The 21,135-nt window shown below is 38.0% G+C and overlaps 1 protein-coding gene across 4 annotated transcripts in view; it reads right to left on the reverse strand.

The window, feature by feature from the left end:
• The window catches only part of BIN1 (bridging integrator 1), a 2,421,789-nt gene that overhangs the window by 290,901 nt on the left and 2,109,753 nt on the right, over window positions 1–21,135 (reverse strand). For all 4 annotated transcript variants that reach the window (XM_044060666.1, XM_044060667.1, XM_044060664.1 and 1 more), the window contains one exon: window positions 3,865–3,948. In XM_044060666.1, the coding sequence (XP_043916601.1) occupies window positions 3,865–3,948 (84 nt within the window). The remainder of the gene's footprint in view (window positions 1–3,864; window positions 3,949–21,135) is intronic.

A 21,135-nucleotide genomic window follows, 5' to 3' on the forward strand; every position in this document is an offset into this window, starting at 1 on the left:
ATGCTGTTTGAGGTAAGTTGTTCACATGAAAGCTGTGAGTTAGGACAGGAAGAGCAAATTAATTGACAGCGTGGAATTTATTCCTAGATGTTTAGGCAGTTTTCAGTATTAGCTTTAGTCTTTTGAAGTACTCTTTGTTAAGATTTGTTCTCATGTATTCATGTTTAACTGACGACTCTTTATCTATTCCCGAGTATTTATACACTTCCTCCAATTTAAATTCCTTTATATCACATTCTGTCCCAGGTTGATATTTTTTTGGTGCTGCAGCTTCCTTGTTATAGGTATTGGTTTTGCAAACCTATCAGGACCAAATGTCATTCTTATATCATCTCAGAATGTTTTAACAAATACTACTTGTAAGAACACTACTTGTGTTTTCAGATCCACATCTCATGAACTATATAAGTTTAAGTCATCCACAAAAAGTAGGTCAGATATCTTTAAACAAGGGTGGTTTCTGGGAGATGAAATGTAACCGTACCCTATTACGTAAGCAGCTTAAAGTGCTAAGGACAAAACAAAACAGGGGCAGTGACAAAGAATCACCCTGGGACATCCCCTATTGAATTTTTATCCCTGGCATACCTCTCTAGTGTACCTCATTACGAGGAATGTACCTCATTTGGGGTCTTAAAAAGTTCATGTTCCTTAAAGTTCCACATTGAAAGACTGTCACACACTCAGTGTTAGGAATTTTTTTTAAGAGAAATCCATGATAAATAGAAATTAATCATATTAATTTATTACAAGATCTTATTTATAAGTAAAACCAGCATATTTTAACCATCCTATGGCCTTCCTAGTTAAAGTTGTTAGTAAGCCATTAGTATGTGTTCCACATGTTGCCCATTTGTTCCACATTATGAGGGCTAGTGTTCCTCATTTTGGACATAGAAGGTTGACAGCTATTATCCCTGGGATAATAATTTGCCCTTTGTCATGGCTCAGCTGCAAAGTGGCTTGCCAATGTCACTGCAATGTAATTGGTCAGTGTAAGGTGTATCTTATACATCTGTAAGCATTCCATTATCCAAAGATACTCATGTTTCTTAATTTCTCCAAATGTTTGGGTCTCTAATACTTACAAAGTAATGGACCCCATTCCTGACTCAGAGTATCATTAGAGTTCATGAAATTAGTATTGTTTCCGTCTTTGATATTAGCCATGAGTGCTCTTCTCAGCCCATGCAGTGTGCACAGAACTGACTCCCTCTGCAGTTTGTACAGCTTTATATGTATTGTTTATATGTACTGGTAGCGTATTTATGTACAACTGTAAATTATTTTAATTAATCCTATGCTCCTAATACTACAGTTTTGAGTATCTTTCTTCCACATTGTTCTCTTTTATGTTTGCAAATCCCAGTACTTTGTAAGTTTGTGCCTCTCAGTATCTAACACTTTAAAAGACCGGGTGCAGCTTTTTCAATGATTTATGCTACTTTTATTCTTTTTCTTAGTCGAATTATATCTGTTCTTCTTACATCTGCTTTCTTACAGGTAGGTGATTCTGACTACTGAACACTCTAAGATATTATACTACACTGCATTCTTTTCCACCGTCTCCTTTTCTAATATTTTCCATAGCTATACTGCCTCTTCTTTTCATTATTTTAATTGCTAGATATCTCGGGTAATATTACAGTATCTTTTGCAGTGTTACATCTCTATCTGCTATATACAAGTCTGTGTCTATTTCAAATGAATGTTCAGCACTTTATATACCAATACAAACTATGTACACTGGTCTTTCAAAATGATGTTTACGTAAAATACTGCAAAGCTTTCTCTCTCTCTCTCTCTCTCAAGTATGCACACTTGCCAATATTTTGAATTCCGTCTAATGTCATGTAACCATATTTATGTACAATGTCAAAACTGATAAGTATGGAGCTTTTCTCCTTAGGCCTCTGCTGAAAAGGTTTTTTTTTCTTTCTCAATTAAATGTTCTTGGTAAACAAAGATAAATAAATAAATTAGTCACTCAATAAATAAATAAATGACTTTGAGCTGTTTATAAGTGAGTGGAATTGTTTTATAACTTTTTGTTTTCAGGTAGCAGCAAGTTATAACTGCTGCATTAGTAAAAATAATTTTCATACATTTCTGGTTATAAAAATAGTTATTAATGCAGCAACCTATTAACTTGTTGCTACCTTTAAAAAAGCATGGCTTGATAGCTAAAGACAGCACAAAAGGAATATAAAGTGTATATTTATTAATGTAGCAACCTAACAATTAATTGTTGCCTTCAAAACATACCACTTGATGGTTTACTAGCTGTCATTCTTCTACTGTGAATGTTTATGGATGGTCCAGAGCTACTTTAAAAAGCAAAACATCTCCAAGTGACAGTGATGGCTTAATGAAAGCTTCTAAAACTGCAGTGTCTTCTTTTTTTGTAAACATGGCGTAGAGTTTGGCACCTCCCAACAAGCTGGCACCTGGCATAACTGTCCTGCCTGTCCCACCCTTCCTAAATTCTGGGAATCATGATGTAACAATGTTATGCACTCACATCAACTTAGTGTGTAAACAGTGCCAGGAAAAGGAATACACAGAACACATAAAGAATGCTAATAAAACAGTAGATTGTATTACTAAATATGTTCCTAAAACAATCTTGTAAGAATCCGTTTGTGTGCACATTTGTACATTTGAAGCATAGTGGCACAGAATGCCATTGCTGATGAACTGCAGTAAAGCAATAAACATTGAAATAACTGGTTTTAAGTCCTTTAGCAACAAGGTTTCCTCTTTACAACCCAATCAGTCTACTTAAAAGATCAGCACTGAAACTAAGAGACAGCAAAACTTTAGGGCATCAGGAACCCATGGCAATCATTTTCACTCACATATCCTTTCTTGCTTCTCTGTTCAGCACCCTCCTCATTTGAAGGCATCACTCAAATGTTCTCATCGTGAGCTGTAAGATCTAGTTAGTAGGAAGGTAATACAACCAGAATTCACTGCACACCCATCTTACTGTTGCATACTACTGTATAACTGCTGCCTTAGCTGTTAGCATTCTAAAAAAGCTAGGTCACCAGCAGACCACTGACTTATGCTTCCAATGAGCTATGGGGGGGGGGGGGGGGCAGTAGCACTTGCCCAGACTTAGTGCCCTGGTATTTTGAAATATACACCCACTTCCACAATGCTATTCGATCTCATGTTGCAAAGTACCTCACAAATGGTCAGACTGTACAGCTGACTCATGACATTAAGTCAGACTACCTCACAAATGGTCAAACTGTACAGCTGAAACATGTGACATTAAAGGCTGCAACCTGAAATGTTTTAATTGTACATCAAAGTGTTTAACCCTCAATAAAACTGCCTGCTACCTATGACAAGTCTCAAAAAGGCTCAGCCTAAGCACAAAAATGTATCACTTTGGACACAGTATATTTACAGGCTTATTTGCATTCCTTTTATTTCATTCACATATTTGAAGGTGGAGACTATCAGTCCCTTATTTGGCAAAATGATGTTCCTCCATAATTAAATTGTATAGCATGGCATGACTAGTGCATAACCGCATGGCTGGCTATGAACAAGCTCTGAATAGTGAATGAAGTAGCTGTTACAGAGTCAGTTAACACTCCTGCAGGAAAAGGCTGCTCTCTCTCATGATCTCTTTGCCATATTTTAGTGACTAAATTGCTGTAGAAGTATCTGAGTGAGTGGCAACTTTTACTATACACTACACTAACTTTAACCACATACTTTGCACAAAGAGGAAGCACTAGTTATTCTTAAAAAAAGTTTGCAATTAGCATAGGTAAATGGGACATTTACAGTAATTACAAACAGCTAACAGATATTTACATTTAACAGAAAAAAGGCCTAAATCCTTACTGTAGCAACAGCAGACGTGTCATCTTCCAGTGTTCCTGTTGTAGTCTGGACGGGTTCAGAATTATCAGGGGCAGATTCTGAAGTCTGCAACAAAATAAAGATTACTATAAAATGTCAGCTGTTTCCATTCAAAATTCAATATTATTAAAAAGCCTAGTTTGTATAAAAGTCAGACATACCTACTGAAAGAAGACAGGACCCATACTGCTGCATCCCCACCCAACATAATGCCAAACAAATTATTGTCCTAGAGCTAGACCTTACCATCACCATACACAGAAATACATTACTGCCCTAGAGCTAGACCATACCATCATCACATACACAGAAAATACATTACTGTCCTAGAGCTAGACCATACCAAGATCGTATACACAGAAAATTCACTACTATCCTAGAGCTAGACCGTACCATCATCATATACACAGAAACACATTACTGTTCTAAAGCTAGACCATACCATCATCATATGCACAGAGAACGCATTCCTGTCCTAGAGCTAGACCATACCATCATAAACACAGAAATACATTACTGTCCGAGAGCTAGACTGTACCATCATACACACAGAAATACATTACTACCACCATCATATACACAGAAAATAAATTCCTGTCCTTGAACTAGACAGTACCATCATCATAAACACAGAAAATGCATTACTGTCTAAGAGCTAGACCATACCAAGCTTGTATACACAGAAACTACATTACTGTCCAAGAGCTAGACCATACCATCATCATATACACAGAAATACATTACTGTCACAGAGCTAGACTGTACCATCATCATATACACAGAAATACATTACTGTCGCAGAGCTAGACTGTACCATCATCATATACACAGAGAATACATTCCTGTCCTAGAGTTAGACCATACCATCATCATATACACAGAAAATACATTCCTGTCCTAGAGCTAGACCATACCATCATCACAAGCACAGAAAATATATCACTGTCCTAGAGCTAGACCGTACCATCATCATATACACAGAAAATACATTACTGCCCTAGAGCTAGACCATATCATCATCTATGCAGAAAATACATTACTGTCCTAGAGCTAGACCGTACCATCATCATAAACACAGAAAATTCATTCCTGTCCTAGAGCTAGACTGTACCATCATCATAAACACAGAAAATGCATTACTGTCCAGGAGCTAGCCTGTACCAATACTGTATCCACAGAAAATATTTTACTGTCCAAGAGCTAGACTGTACCATTATCATATACATAGAAATACATTAATGTTCCAGAGCTAGACTGTATCATCATATACACAGCAAATATAGTCCTGTCCTAGAGCTAGACCGTACCATCATCATAAACACGGAAAATACATTACTGTCCAAGAGCTAGACTGTACCGTCATATACACAGAAATACATTAATGTTCCAGAGCTAGAATGCGCCATCATCATATACACAGAAAATACATTCCTGTCCTAGAGCTAGCCTGTACCAAGACTGTATACACAGAAAATGCATTACTGTCCAAGAGCTAGCCTGTACCAAGACTGTATACACAGAAAATACATTACTGTCCAAGAGCTAGACTGTACCATGATCATATACACAGAAATACATTAATGTTCCAGAGCTAGACTGTACCATCATCATGTACACAGGAAATACACTCCTGTCCTAGAGCCAGACAGTACCATCATCATAAACACAGAAAATACATTAATGTTCCAGAGCTTGACCGTACCATCACCATATACACAGAAAATACATTACTGTCCTACAGTTAAACCGTACCATCATCATATACACAGAAAACACAAAACTGTTCTAGAGCTAGACTGCATCATCATATACACAGATTTACTATTCATAGGTAGATACTAGGCTATCAGCCCTGGGGCCTTTACAAGCCTAGCCAAAAAAGTACCCTGGCTTTTGCCACCCAAGAAAATTATTTTCCTGTGCCCCTGTCGAGCAGAGCCACAGAAGTGATCCCCAGGGTGAATTTCCTATTTCCCATCCAATCATCAAGATTTTTCTTGAAGAGTGCTAATGAGGAACTTTGTTTGATATAGATAGGTAGTTTTTCCAGAGTATGGGAGTCTCTGGGACATAAATCTATCCCTCCAGCATGTTCTGTTTATTGTGGTGACAAGGTTTAGGTCCCTAGAGCGTGCAGCTCGGAGGGACTGGGATTTTTTTTAAGTGGAGCATGTCCAACAGCTCTGGGTTTGACATAGCTTTGTATGTTAGGCAGAGATAGTCTCTGAGTAGGTGATATGCGATGGAGTAAAGCTGGAGTTTTTTTAGATGGTCTGCGTAGGGCATCTGTTTGAGGCCAGTAATCCTCTTTATGAGGTATTTCTGCAGTCTTTCCAGTTGTTGTAGATGTCTTGTGAGGTACATACCACAAGGGGCATTGTACTCTATAATGGGTCTAATGAGGGATGAGTAGAGGGGAACAATTAACTCTTTTTTCCTGGCTGAGAAACCTTTTGTGATGAGGGGTGACACGTAGAAGGATTTCCTCACTACTGTGGTGATGTGATTATCAAAGGAGAGACTACTGTCCACCTGTGTCCCATGGTTTCTTATCACACTTTCAGTATTAAGTAGACTACCACCTATGTGGTAGCTTATGGGTACAGAGTTCTTACCAAAGGGGATGACAGTGCACTTTTCGGCATTGATCTTGAGGCAATGCTTTGACACCAGGCATCTGTCTCAGTGAAGCCCTTTTGCAGGATGTCCACATTGTTAGGAGTTTCAATTATGGCTCCTAGTTTGCAGTCATCTGCGAACTTCGTTAGCCAAAGACCTTCTGTGTTAGCCTGTACTTCAGAAAAGTAGATACCAAACAGGAGAGGACCCAGGACTGAACCATGTGGTACTCCAGTTGTCACTGGTCTGAAGTCGGACTTGGAGTCTGCTACTTTCAAAGTGTGGGTTCTGTCAGTGAGCCAGTTGGCAACCCATCTTGTGATATAGGGATTTATACCTAGTTTAGTGAGTATATCTATAATTCCAGAGTGGGGGATGGTGTCAAAAGCCTTGGCGAGATCTAGATAGGCTGTGTGAATCACCTTACCCTCGTCTACGGCTTTGGTGACTGCTTCGAAGAAGTTAATCAGGTTTAGGAGACATGATCTGCCTTTTACAAACCCGAACTGGGTGGGGTCCAGAGTCTGGAGATTACCAATGTCTTTGTTTATAAGTTCTGTGATGATACATTCCATGGCCTTGCAAACCAGGCTCATTAGGCTAATGGGGCATTAGTTTCCGGGGTCCGTGGTGGCTCCCCCTTTGTGGAGTAGGATAACCGTCGCTGTGTGCCATTCAATGGGCACAAAGCCTGAGGTGAGGCTATGATTGAACATGATGCTTAAGTGGGATGTCAGTTCATTCTGTAGTTCATGCAGAATGCAGCCTGGGATGTTGTCATATACAGGGTAAGGAGAAAGATGTGTCCTGAAAAAGCAATACTGCAGTCTGCCTTGTTGCACACTCCAATAAAATGCAGTGCTATTCTTTTCTGCTTAAAGTTCATTTCTTAAGCCATAAAATCTGATTCTAGTAATGAAAAACCTTCAATGAAAGAGACAAGAAACATTTGCAAAGGCACACACCCCCCCCCCTAAAAAAACTTTGCTACAATACACAGGAAAGAAATTAATTACAGGAAAACACATCACTTAGGGCACTTACTAAACACAATCTAAATGTAAGAGCACCTCCTAAAATAGAGGTGCACATTATAAAAGTGTGGTTAGGAATGGCAAAGAAGATATGCCATGCAAACAATTTAAATACCACCACCTATAACTGAGTCATGTTCTGCCACACCAACTGGATGAAGGTGTTTCCAAAAACTTACACTACTTAGTGTAACACATGTAATCTTGAGAGAAAACGCATCCTGTAAGTCATTTACACATGGTCCTATATAATTTATATTCTAAGAAGGAATTTGCTCATGCTACAAAACAGGTGCAGTGACCTACAGTGAATTCCTGCCCCCTCATTTGGCTGTTCCACCTAGATATCACAACTCATACACAGTTCTCACAACCACCTACTAGCCATGGGTTCTATATATTCTATACGCTGCATCTACCCTGTTGAACCTAAAAGTTTTCTCTACAGGTGAAGATAATTCACTTATCCTTGTTGCTCCTGTGTAAGTGCTATAATTCTATGCAAAATGTGGTTCATTGGGAAGCGCTAGGCTAGCTTTTTTTAACACTTTATAATTTTGAAACATATCATTTTTCTGTATTCTTTTAAATTTTATTAAACTATATTGCATCATTTTACTTTTATGTGTTTGAGTTAAACCTGAAAGTGGTCCACTGGGATAAATGCTCAACCCGGGTTAACAAATTCAAATAAAAAAATGAAATGCAAGTTGCATCCTTAAAGTACAATGGCTGAGTGATTAGGATGCTTGCTTCACAGCTCTAGGACATGGGGTTCACTTCTGCACTACAGTCACTGTATGTGTAGAGTCCCCATATTCTACTCATTTCTGCCTATTTGTACTCCATTTTCCTCTCACTTACCAAAAACATGTTGGCTGACTGATTACTCTAAAACATCCACATTACAATTTCAGCCTTTGTGGCCTAGGTCATGGCCAACCAAGGTTTGGGATGGATGGATTTACCTGCCCAATTTCCAAAGCAATAACAAAATAAAGCTACTAAACTAGGACAGTGGATACAATAAATGGGGGTTTTGCTTAACACTAACAAAGACAGATGTAAGACAGATTTAAGAGCAACACCTAAAACTGAAAAAAAGAATCAATGCCAAGGTCCCACACCCCCCAGAAATGAAATTACATCAATAAAACAAAGATAATCTAAACTATAAATTATTTACACTAAACTAGAAAGAATATCCTCAATAGGCATATCCACCAAATCTGAAATCAGTGTGTAAACGAAACAAAATCGTGAAAAACAAGGTTGCTGAAACCACTAAAGTCACCTTTTATACTTAAATCAAATAAACAACACCTGCCATAAACAGATAAAAATCCTTTCAAAAAAGTGACACACTAGATAAGTGGGAATTATTTAGCTTAACCATGCATTTAGTTAACATCCTTTAATTCTATTGCATTTGAGTCCAATTACTGGCCTTTTCATCTGACTGCCAGCACATTACAGACTTGTTTTACAGTTCTGGCTTATCACTTTGGATGGCTATCAGCATTTATTCACACCATCAACATAAATCAGCTGGCTGCCTGTCATGTTGTCAGAGACTATCTGTGAGGCCTAGAATTGTGGGTTGTTACTGAATGTCAGAATTTTCAAAGACTGAATGTCAGTTTCTGTAATATGAAACATAGCAACATTGTCATTAGCACATTTAGAAATCACAGCTGTGGAATCGGCAGAATTCTTCTGCAACTAAAATTCACATATAAAGGGTTAGATAATGTATTATGCGTGTTCCAGGCACTGCTTTTGGGGGGCTTCAATTCTGTAACAGGTACCCCAAATCACATGAACTCTTAATATCAGTCATCATTTGATGCTCCTGCTTCAGTCTAAAATAAACCCACCTATGGGTATTTGTCTATCATTCTTTTCAGCATTATCAACAGCAATCACTTTTTTACAGTCTAATCTCCATGGGCTCTATTTTGTTTAGCATGCCTGTTTTAGTATTTTATTATTTATTTATTTATTCATTCTGCATTTTAATGACTATGGTTTTTAATCATGCTCCAATATTTGCTATTACTTGCAATTTTTGTTGTGCTTTTTGAACTCTGGGCCCTCCTAGCTGCATGCTGCCCTTTTGATTTCCTTATGATTTTATGCTTTGCTCCTGCCACTTTCTGGGCCCTGCAAAGAGGGAGTAGGTATTCACTGTAAGAACATATGGAGGATAAAGCCATTGTATGGGCACAGTAGGAATGGGGGTAATTAGTCACTGTTCAAACATAAATCGGGAAAGGGGAGGCAGCCACTGTTTGGGCACAGCAGGGAGGGAGTAGGTAGTTGGTCTTTGCGTTCCTTGGTCTTGATGGCTAGGTAAAAATTACACAGATCAAATTCCACTTGAGAGTGAAATATCTTTGGAACAATGTCATTCTCTACATCTTTGAAGTAAATCAGGTTTTGAAGACTTTGACTTTCACACCTACTTTTCATTGGCTTTGCCCTGGTCTCTGTTGTCTACTGCTAGATCCATATGAAATAAGCATACTATTATTTCAAACCTGCTTCTTGATGTTGATCTGCTGTTTGTCACAGAAACTTGATTGGTTGAAAACTAGGCTCAATCTCAAAGGTTCTGTTCTTTCATGTCTCCTAGGTGGACTAATACCAGGGTGGGAAGGCTGTATGTTCTGACTCAGAGTTGACCCAGGTAACTTGTGAATGTATTTTCAAATACGTCTTCTTAGCAGGAATAAACTACAGATCTCTGCATATACAACATCCATGTAGTTATTTGTAGTTCCCTCATCAAGATTTCGATAATTTCTTTCTCAACACACAGTAGAATAAATAACTCCACATAGTTAGTTCTAGGTGAGTTTAACACCTAATCAAAGAATCTGCAGAATATGTTATAATTTATCTGTGTTACACAAGACTTTAGTTTCTGTCAGTGTGTTTCCTCTGCAACTCAAGTTAGAGGGACTTCCTGGACACAGTTTTAAAACTTGGTCTAGCTGCCAAAAATCATGTGATGGAACAGGTTTCACGGTCAGATTACTACCTGGTTCGCTTTAAGCTGGGGTCCCGTTTAGTTCAGCTACCTGATACAGAAATGGTTCAACACACAACTGAAGAACATGTCTTGAGTGCAATTTGATGTCCTTAATGGGTCAAGCTCCTGTCCGAGCCTTGTATGGAGGATCTAGATTGGTGGTTTACAAAATGACCACCTAATGTATTCTGTGACTAGTTGTTGTAATGGCATGGACATCTTTGGCGTGAGAGGCTTGGTTTGAATATGAGCAGTATGAGCCGAGCTGGCAGGGGTATAAGATGGACTGCACAAGGGGTGAGGTCTGGCTTAATGAAGGACAGGCTTAGAATGAATACCAATCTGGTGGTACAACAAATAAAAGTCACATAACAAGGCAACATTTCTGTATCTTCAGTACACTTGGCTGCACTCCATTTAGCTGACAGACACTGCATCTAGTCTGTTTCTTAGTACTTATTAAGCTCTTTCCACTTTCAAGTGTAAACATGTGACCATGTCACTTTTCTTTTTTTATTTTTATTTTTTTTTTGCTTAAGGCTACTGACATCAAGCAATTCCTTCTTGCTTACATACTGTCAAGCTGGATATGTACCTTGATTGCTGAATGTCTGGAGTTACTTTGTGGAAAACATATACATGATCTTTTCAGCATCACAAGTCGCTTACTACAGACTGAATTCAGGACCAGGTAATATGGTTAAATCTTTTTATAGTCGTACACCAAATTGCAGTTATCTCTGAGGAAGAGAGGTCTTCATCTAGTTTTAAAGAAGCTCTAGTAACTCCTGCCCTCAGTAAGCAAGCCTTTCATTACCCAATTGTTGCAGTTTTTATAAGTCCTAGACTGCCTGCCTGTCTATCTATCTATCTATCTATCTATCTATCTATCTATCTATCTATCTATCTAGTGCCTTCGTTGACTGAAAAAGTCAGGCTTGGCTAAGCAAAACCCCTTTTCAGTCAAGGCCCCAGGAGAAAAGCTCCATATGCATACATTAACAGGCGACGTGCATGAATGGGCGTTCCTTCGTTGAAGGTTATGTGTTAGGCCCGGCAAGCCAACACGTCAAAATCTACTGCCAATCATTAGCAGACCGGAGTTCTGCTGTGGCGACCCCTAACCGGGAAAAGCCGAAAGAAAGAAACAAACAAACAAGTACTCATGATGGCTCCACATGCAAACATTAAGAAAAGTACTTAGACTACAAACAAGTGAAATGCATTACATTCATAGATCTGTACATAAATCAGAGCATCACTCTTTAAGGAGGTAACAGATAGTCAAACAAGTATTACAAGGTGTGAAACCTGGTGTTTCGTGTTAAGCAGACAAAATAATATTTTTTAGTTGCATTAGTTTACAGGGAAAGTCCGAATGAGCAGTGCCCTTTTTCAGTAGTGGCCATGGGAGAAACACTCCATTATACAGACTTCAAAGACATTGTTTGCATTGTTTCAAGATTTATGGTCAGTTTCATTCATGAGCAACAGTTACATTATTCGGACATCCTTGACATCAGTTACATCACTTACAAACAGTTTTGATTAAAAATAACAGTTATGTTGTATATGACTATATATTTTTAAATACAGGGAGGTATATGCAGTGCAATGTCATCAGTATGCAGAGATATTAGCTTTTACCCAAGCATGTTTGTTACTATAAAGACTTGTTTACAATCTATATGACACAGAAAGACAAGATACAGAGTCAGAGCAGTTCAAAGAAAGGAAAGGAAAGAAGGAAGGAGGGGAGGAGGCACAAGGAAAATAAAGGAGATGAGATGATAGAGGAGGGTATAGAGAGTTCTGGTATGAATTCATATTGCTATACCAACTTAAGCAGGGGTGGTGCAGGTGTACAGCCATTTATCTATCAGCTATCCACTAGCAATAAGAAAAGAAAACTCTCTAAAATCATTTAAAACTCAATTAAAGTCCTACCTACTCAGTTGCCAGCTCTGTAGGTTCATAGGTCCATATAGGTCCATATATTAGTACTAAACTAACTGCCCTCGAGGGCCACTTTAAGCCTAGCTAACTAGGCCCCATGTGAGAATCAAACTCTGTACCTTATGCCTGTATGGTGAACACATTAACCATTATGCCAGTCTCTGTACAGAGCCAGCCTAGCTTTTGTTGTGTCTTCTATATGGCTTGTTGGAGATGGAGTTCAAATTTCAGGGGGGGGGGGGGGCATCTAAAATCACATGTAGTAGTTTGCTGTAGGATATCCGTTTTACATTGGTCTATTTGGATGACAGTATATTAAATATATGTTTTTTTTTGAAGGAGAGAGACAGAGTTGGGGATCAACAGTACTAGTTTATCATTTATACATATCTTTTTTGGATTTAGGAGGAGTTGTAAGTTGTTAAGCCAAGTGTCTGTGGAGGCAAAGGATTTCTGGGTGAGTGTTTGGAGCATGGATAGTGTCCTGGCAGGACAGCTTCAAGTAGAGTCATGAATGTACTGGGCTGTGGTAGGCTCTTCAGCTGCTGTGTTTAGGTCATAGCTAAACATGTTAAACAATACTGGTCCTAGGACTGCAGCCTTGTGGGACTCTGATGGATATGGGAAGGAAAGAAGAGAAATGATCTTGTCATTTCACTACTTGAGACCTGCTAGTGACATAACTAAGAAACCAGTTAAGTGAAGAGGACGATAGCCATAGGAAGAGAGTTGTGTTAAGAGAATTTGATGATTAATTCTGTTGAAAGCCTTAGACAGATACAGAAATAGGGCTGTGGTTAGAAGACCTAAATTTCTATTGTGATTTACTGTACCTGTGAACCTTAGAAGGGCAGTGGTTGTACTGTAACAGAGTCTGAAACCATGCAGTGAGGGAGAGAGGAACTTATGAGAAGTAATATATGCAGTAAGTTGAGAGTGAACACGTCTTTCTAAGATTTTGTACAAGGCTAAGAGAATGGCTATTGTTCTATAGCTTGTGATATTATGGAGGGGTATTATATAGAATTTCTTCCATAAGGTGGAGACATATACAGCAGTTCATTAGAACTGAGACTGAATATGTAGGTTACCCACAGTGAGTCTGAGGTATTCATATGGATGCTGGTCAGGGCAGTAGTTGTTGTTTTAAAGGAGCTAAGTATTTTGGATCTAAGGTTGCTGGAGCTGTAGTGAGTGTGAAAGTCTGTTGTGACTCAATAATTGCGGTTGAATGGTTGGATTTGAAGTAGTTTCGTTTTGTAGGAGGGAATTTACTATATTTATAAAATGTGAGTTAAACTTTGAAGCAAATGCTTTGGGTATTACTGATTGGGGATAGGCTGGGCTAGATTGTTTCCAGAGGTTTTTCAAAATGTTTGATGATAAATTTTGGGTGCAGTAATTATAAGCTTTTTTTGTCCTGTTTTATGCATTGCTTGCCATGGTTCCTTACCTGCCTATATTGTTGCAGGATTTTTTTTTTACCTTCATTAGCTGGCTTGTTTATTTTTTAATTAAAGAAGGAACATTTTTATTAAATTATAAACTATAACATAAATAATCTTACATTTATATAAATGAAAACAAGCCACACTGACATAATTTTAGCTACAAACATTATACATTACAAACCATGCTGACACAAATGTAATTGCAAACATTATACATCATTTATAATCTATCTAGCCATTGTCAAACATTACATAGTTCATTCAAATCTGTTGCAGGGATGTTTGATACTTAGTTTGTAGCCATTACTTCCACACTTTATCTCTAACTTGCATGAGTTGCTTTGTTTTTTGTTAACCAACAAGCTGATATGTTTTTAACTTTTTTGGTTCTTGATGGTGTTTGCTTTGCCAGAATATTTAGAAATACTGTACTAAATGTGCATACTGCTTCAAAAGGGGAAGAGATTTACCTGGATCCAAGTTCATCTGGAGTAGGCTGGAAATAAAAGTTTCTTTACTGGAGTTACTTAGGTTTCTGAATATGTTAAAGTGATAAACCTTCTGGGGATGTTTGGTGTGTCTGATCATACCGCTCAACTTCTTAACGAAAGAAATATGGACAAAACCTAAAATAATGAGGGGAGAAAGGCCTAAAAATGGGGACAGATTTTAAACAGCTCCCTTATAAACTTAGAAAGTTGCTAGAATAACAGATTTTATTATCATGTATTCTCTGAAGGATACTGAAACTCAAATGTCTGTCATTATTTAGTAACTTCAATCCTAAATGATCTGCCAGAAAACAATACATTTTTTTGAGGAAAAGGCCAAAAATATGAGGCAAAAATTTGGACAGCTGAGAGATATGTGTCTGATTATGTAGCTTAGATGGTGTTCACTTAGACCATTGGATAGGGTGCCACTTGTGGCAACACTGTTTGGGGTAGATGTTAGAATCCAGTATAGGATGGATATTTCAGATGTGGCGTTTTTAATTCCAGCTGGAGTCTTGATCAACTGAGAGAAGCTGTACAGCTGCACTGAATTTGCTGGGTTTTCTAGGGCTATTTTTGACCACTCTATATTAATTTTTCCTAGCAAAATGGTTTTCCATTCTTATGTCAGTTGAGATCCAGGACAGGATTTCTCCCAGGATGGGAATGTTGTTACCAGATGGAGATTTGTGAGTATTTAGTTTGAGCAGTGAATGAGAAGTTCAGCATTGTTGAAAGTGTAGCATCATAGTAAGTGGAGAGAGATCTAAAACAATTCTGTAGAAAACAGCAACTCCACCTATTTAATGTTGGTTCTGTCTAGTCTGAGTATATTATAATCTGGTGGGAGTATTTCTTTATCTTTGGTAATTGGCTTTAATCAGGTTTCTGTGTCCGTGAAGAGAACAGGGGAGTAGAGGGCTATACAGAGGCATGAACTTTTGTGATTTTGTTAGACAGACTTCTTAGGTTACTATGTAGTATTTTAGGTCCTAGGTAATCGGAGAGGTAGCCTGTTGCTGTTTTGGGATGTGTGTAGGGGCTGATTTGCAGGGTTATGTGAGTGGATCCAAGACTGGGGTGTACATCACTTCCCAGAATTATTGTCCATTTTTACAATGTCAAATAAATAAATGAAGAGGTCGCAAACATGGCCACTACGGAGTAAAATAAAACTTTAACAAAACAGAATAAAATCGTAGTTAACACTTTCGCGTCTATTCAAGATGCTTCATCAGACATATAGAAAAAACTTGCTCATCTTCATTTAAATACTTCTCTACCAAAGCATCATTATTCATCTAGCCAATCACGGCTATACATTAATTCATATACTAATTGCTCATCATAGGCACTTAATTCACATACAAAATATAAACAATAACCTAAACAAACATAACAAAAACAAATATTAAATATACCTAATCTGAAATCAATGCCTAAGAGGTTTATCAGCCAAGAAAGGTTTTAAAGTAACCCTATCATTTAAACCATCTGCTTGTAATCTAATGACCCATTTCATTTTAAGCTTCTCAGTATAATTCTTGAAATTACCCAACCTTGCATTCATGCCGATCAATTCTATGACCAAAAACACAAACTTATGTGATAGATTATTATTTAAAACATGCCTGGCTAAAGATTATTCTCATCTTCTTTGTTGATGGTGTACAGATGCTCTCTTACACGTTCCCTAAGTGTCTGATTCGTTTTACCTACATAAAACACAGGGCACTTAGCATATCATGCTAAATAGACCAAATCCCTGGATTTGCAATCTGCATAGTGTTTAAACTCAAAAACCCTATGGGTAGTGGGGTGTGTGAAGCTGTTCCCATTGGCCATATAGACACAGAAATTACAGCTCCTACATCCAAAGGTCCCTGTCCTCACAGATTGTACTCTCTTCATAGTACCTCTCTCATAGCATAATAATCTCTTTAGTGATTTGTTGTTCTTATATGCATAGCTAGGTCTACCCCCTACCAAGCTAGTCATCTTATTGTCAGTCATCAATATCTCTCAATTCCTCAATATGATATCCCAGACTGCTCTGTCATCTGTAGGAAAAAGGTATCACTATCCTACACTTATCATTACAAGTCATTATGGTCTCAACAGTATCAGCATTATGAACACTCCTGTGTCTAAAATATGGTTTCCCTCTGATACTCTTACCGATAAACTTATCATCACGTAATACTGTATATTCTTCTTTCTTGTACCCTCTTTCTATGAGCTCATTCTCCAACCCCATAAGGGCAACATCACATCTCACATTTGTACTTGTGAGTCTATAGACCCTCAAACCCTGTCCTTGTATCAAGTTCCTACAGACATGGGGAGGGTGCATATTGCTGCGATTTAGCAAATTACTCCTTTTGCAAGTTTTTCTATACAAATCAGTCTGTAAATTATCACCACACTTGTAGACTAAAACATCCAAAAACTCTACTGAATCCCTTAAGACCAGCTGCCTAAAAATTTTAAAAAGTCAGTGGTAGAGTTTATATAGTCCATAAACGTCTGTAAATCTGAATCTGAGCCACTCCATATAAGAAAAACATCATCCAATATGGGATATACTGGGAGAACTCTACTTTATTCAACACATAATTAATCTCCCATTATGCCATCACTATGTTTGAATATGAATTGGCACATGAAGTGCCCATGGCAACACCCTTTTTTTGTAGATAATACTTACCATCAAATGAGAAAATGTTGTTGCTCAAAATTAGGTCTAATTATAAACACACCATTAAGACCTTATCACTTGACACTCCCTTCATATTGAAGAACTGCCTCACATAATCAATGCCAGTATCATTAGGTATGGCCGTGAATAATGAGGTCACATCTAAAGTTACCAACTGAATTGATATACTATACTGTTCTGAGAAAACATATTCTGATAAAGTGCTTAGGAAATCTTCTGTATCCTTAATAATGGTGAGGATATCATCCACAATGGCTCTGAGTTATTTTCTTAGAGGTGGGTTAAACACATCTTTATGCATTTTTGGAAAAGACCTCTAAAGATTGGAAAAATAGGTGTTTCTACTAAAAAGCTCTTGGGTAATGACATTACTCATCAAGAAATCCTATAAATTAGAGTGTACGTTTTTAATGCCAAGAAATGTATAGTTATTTCCTTTGGGAAAAAACATGTACCCATGAATTACCACATAGGTGGCAGTACACTAAACACTGAAAGTGTGATGAGAGACTTAGGGACACAGGTGGACAGTGGTCTCACCTTCGATAACCATATTGCCAGGAAATCCTCCTATGTGGCACACATCATCACTAAGGGCTTTTCATCCAGAAAAAAGGAAGTAATTGTCCCACTGTACTCGTCCCTCATTAGACCCATTATAGAGTAAACGCCCCATTTGGTATGTACCTCACAAGACATCTGTAACAGCTGGAAAGGTCGCAGAAATACCTCACTAAAAGAATCACAGGCTTAAAGCAGATGCGCTATGCTGACCGTCTAAAAAACACCAGCTATACTCTGTGGCATATCGTCTACTCAGAGGCAATCTCTGCTTAACATACAAGGCTATGTCAAACCCCGAGCTGTTGGACATGCTCCACTTAAAGAAATTCCAATCTCTCAGAGCCACATGCTCCAGGGATCTAAACCTTGTCATCACAATGAACAAAACATGCTGGAGGGATAGGTTCATGACCCAGAGATTCCCCAGACTCTGGAATAGACTGCCCATACAGCGCCTCCTTGGCCCTCTTCAAGAGGAACCTTGGTAACTGGATGGGAGATAGGAAATTCACCCTGGGGATCATGTCAGTCGCCCTGCTAGACAGGGGTCCAGGGAAGTAAATATCGTGGGAAGAAATATCCACGGAATTGTTGTGGCTAGGCAGGGCCGATAGCCTAGTACCAATATATAAACCTATGAACCTAATAATCTTATTCAGTTGTTCATTCAATAAAGAAACATAGGTGTCAGTGTCATTCAACATATCAGTCACTTTCTCACAGTAAATCTCACGGTCAAGAATAACTATTGCCCCACCTTTATCGGCAGGTCTAATGACCACATTGGCATTGCTTTGCAGCTGTAGTAACGCTCGATGCAAAGGTATAGTCAAATTATGGAATCTCTAGCAATTTTTACCTACCTGTGCAAGTTTTAAAAATCCCTTTCACAGGCCCTTTCAAATGCCTCAAGCAATAGATGCAACGGTGGTGTATAAGTTGCAGGCTTCTTAAACTTAAAAACATCATTGTTACTATTATTACCACGGATTAATTTCAACATAACACTTCTGCTAAACAATTTAACATCAAGAATAAAATCAACACAGTCCGTATGAACAAAAGGTACAAGACGACCTACGGGGATAGCCATCCAGAATTACTTCGTCAATGGCAACAGTTGAACATTGACTTTGGAAACAGATATATCCAGCTGCTGCTGGATTATTTCACACCGATCGAAGCGGAGCTCCTTGCTAAGGTAGAGGAACAATATAAATTACTTACTACTAACTATCAGACTGAGTTTTGTAATTCAAAGATACAAGCCATGAATAGACAGCTAGCTCTATACAGTAATAAGTTGGAGCAGATAAAAACTAGAAAGTTAAAGCGTGACTGTGAAGATTTTCATCTCGGCCGTATTTTTGTATGGCCGAGAACTAGTCCGAATGATAAATCATATCCCATACAAGCATCAGCAGCCTCATGCTCCTCTAATAATGATACTGTGACTGTATTAAATGAAACGACTAACACTAGATTGTTGTCAGAAAGTGCGATTAATGAAGAACCCAATATGTCCGATACACCTGTTGCATCCTTGCCCTGCAACCAACAGGGCTTAGTCAACCAAAATACCTTGGGTGCTAAGTCTAAAGCTATCAGTTTGAATAATAGATTTATGGCGCCCATACCTCTAAATTTTCCTCTCCCCTACAAAGGGGCTGTGCGCACCCGTTCCAACAGCCGGGGAAGAGGAAAAAGGAAACTATCGGGAGAAACACCGGAACAAAGAAGAAGAATGAAAGTTTGAACAGCCTGTTTTTCAACTTAACAACAAGGACATTCACATCGAATGAACAGTGTGTACTGAATAAGGGCTTGTCGTTTATCCCTTCTAAACATAGTGTTGTATCTGACACTTTAATAGGCTTACGTATGTTTTGTAGAAAACTTTCTCTTAAGGTCTTATTTAAGGATACACCACCTAATCATTTTGTTGACTCAGATGCCCCTATCTGTAGGAAGAAAAGTACCTTTATGCCTCCATTAACACAACCTATTGAATGCTTCATGAAAACATGTGAGCGGGACTTTTACCGTTACTATGACTGCCATGATAAAAAGAGCATTTTTGTTAATTTAAGTGCAACAGAGAAATGTGAGCTACAAGGTCTTTGTAATGATACTAGTTTAGTGTTCAAACCGGCAGACAAGGGAGGGGGGATTGTTGCCATGGATGCAACCTTTTACCAACAGTTAATGTTAAATATGCTGAACAATGATAGTGCTTATAAGAAAATAGAAAAATCGGATGTAAAATCAATAGTGCAGTATGTTTACGACACCTTCTACGATCTGTTGATGACAAGATCCATAGATAAATCCCTTTATGATTTCCTTATGATAGATTTTCCTCTGATACCCATAATCAAAGGCTTGCCCAAGTTACACAAGGATAAATATCCACCCCCACTGCGTCCCATTGTGTCAGGTGACCATTGGGTAACACAAAACGCATCTTTATACATACAAACTAAATTGGGAGTGCTTGTGAAGAAAATACCCACTATACTACATGACTCTTATAAATTATTAGATGACCTTAAATTAGATGTGATAAAAAATAAGATAAAAGCAGATACCTTATTAGTTACGCTAGATATAGAGAGTCTCTTCACCAATATCCCCAATGACTATGGTATAGATGCAATAAGAGCACATATGACAGAATTAAAAATGGATAACATCAAGACTATGAATATCTGTTGCATGTTGGACCTGGTCTTAAATAATAACATCTTTTTGTATGATAATATGGTATATGCACAGACATGGGGGGTGGCTATGGGCACCCCCTGTGCTAATGCATATGCCAACCTTGTTGTCTACAAATGGGAAAAAGAACACATTTTTAATGATCCTAGGTTTGAGAACGTAGTCTTATACAGACGATTCGTAGATGACATTCTATTATTGTGGACTGGGGATGTTGTTACCTTGAATGACTTTATTAATTTCATGAACACTACTACACCTTTCTTTAAATTTACCTATGAATATTCCAAAATAAGTATTAATTTTCTAGACATCACTATTAGGAAAGGAATTAACAATGAATTAGTAACTACACTTTACAGAAAATCCTGCTGGAGGAATGGAGTTCTCCACTATGACAGTTTACACCCACGTCACATTTTTCAAAATATTGTGAAGAACCAGATGAACAGGATACTAAGGATCTGTAGTGATAGATCAGATGCACTACAATTAACTCCCAGAAGAAATATTTTATGGATAGGGGATATTCCATAAAGCTGATAAATGATGTGACTGAATCCTTACTTGACAATTCAATACCACAGAAAGTGTCATTTAAATCACAGAGTAAAAAGAAAATGTTTCAGAATATAGAATATGATATTAAATATACGAGTGA

The sequence above is a fragment of the Protopterus annectens genome, chromosome 2.part0 (assembly GCF_019279795.1).
Source record: "Protopterus annectens isolate FY-2018-M chromosome 2.part0, PAN1.0, whole genome shotgun sequence".
Classification (NCBI taxonomy): Eukaryota; Metazoa; Chordata; order Ceratodontiformes; family Protopteridae; genus Protopterus; species Protopterus annectens.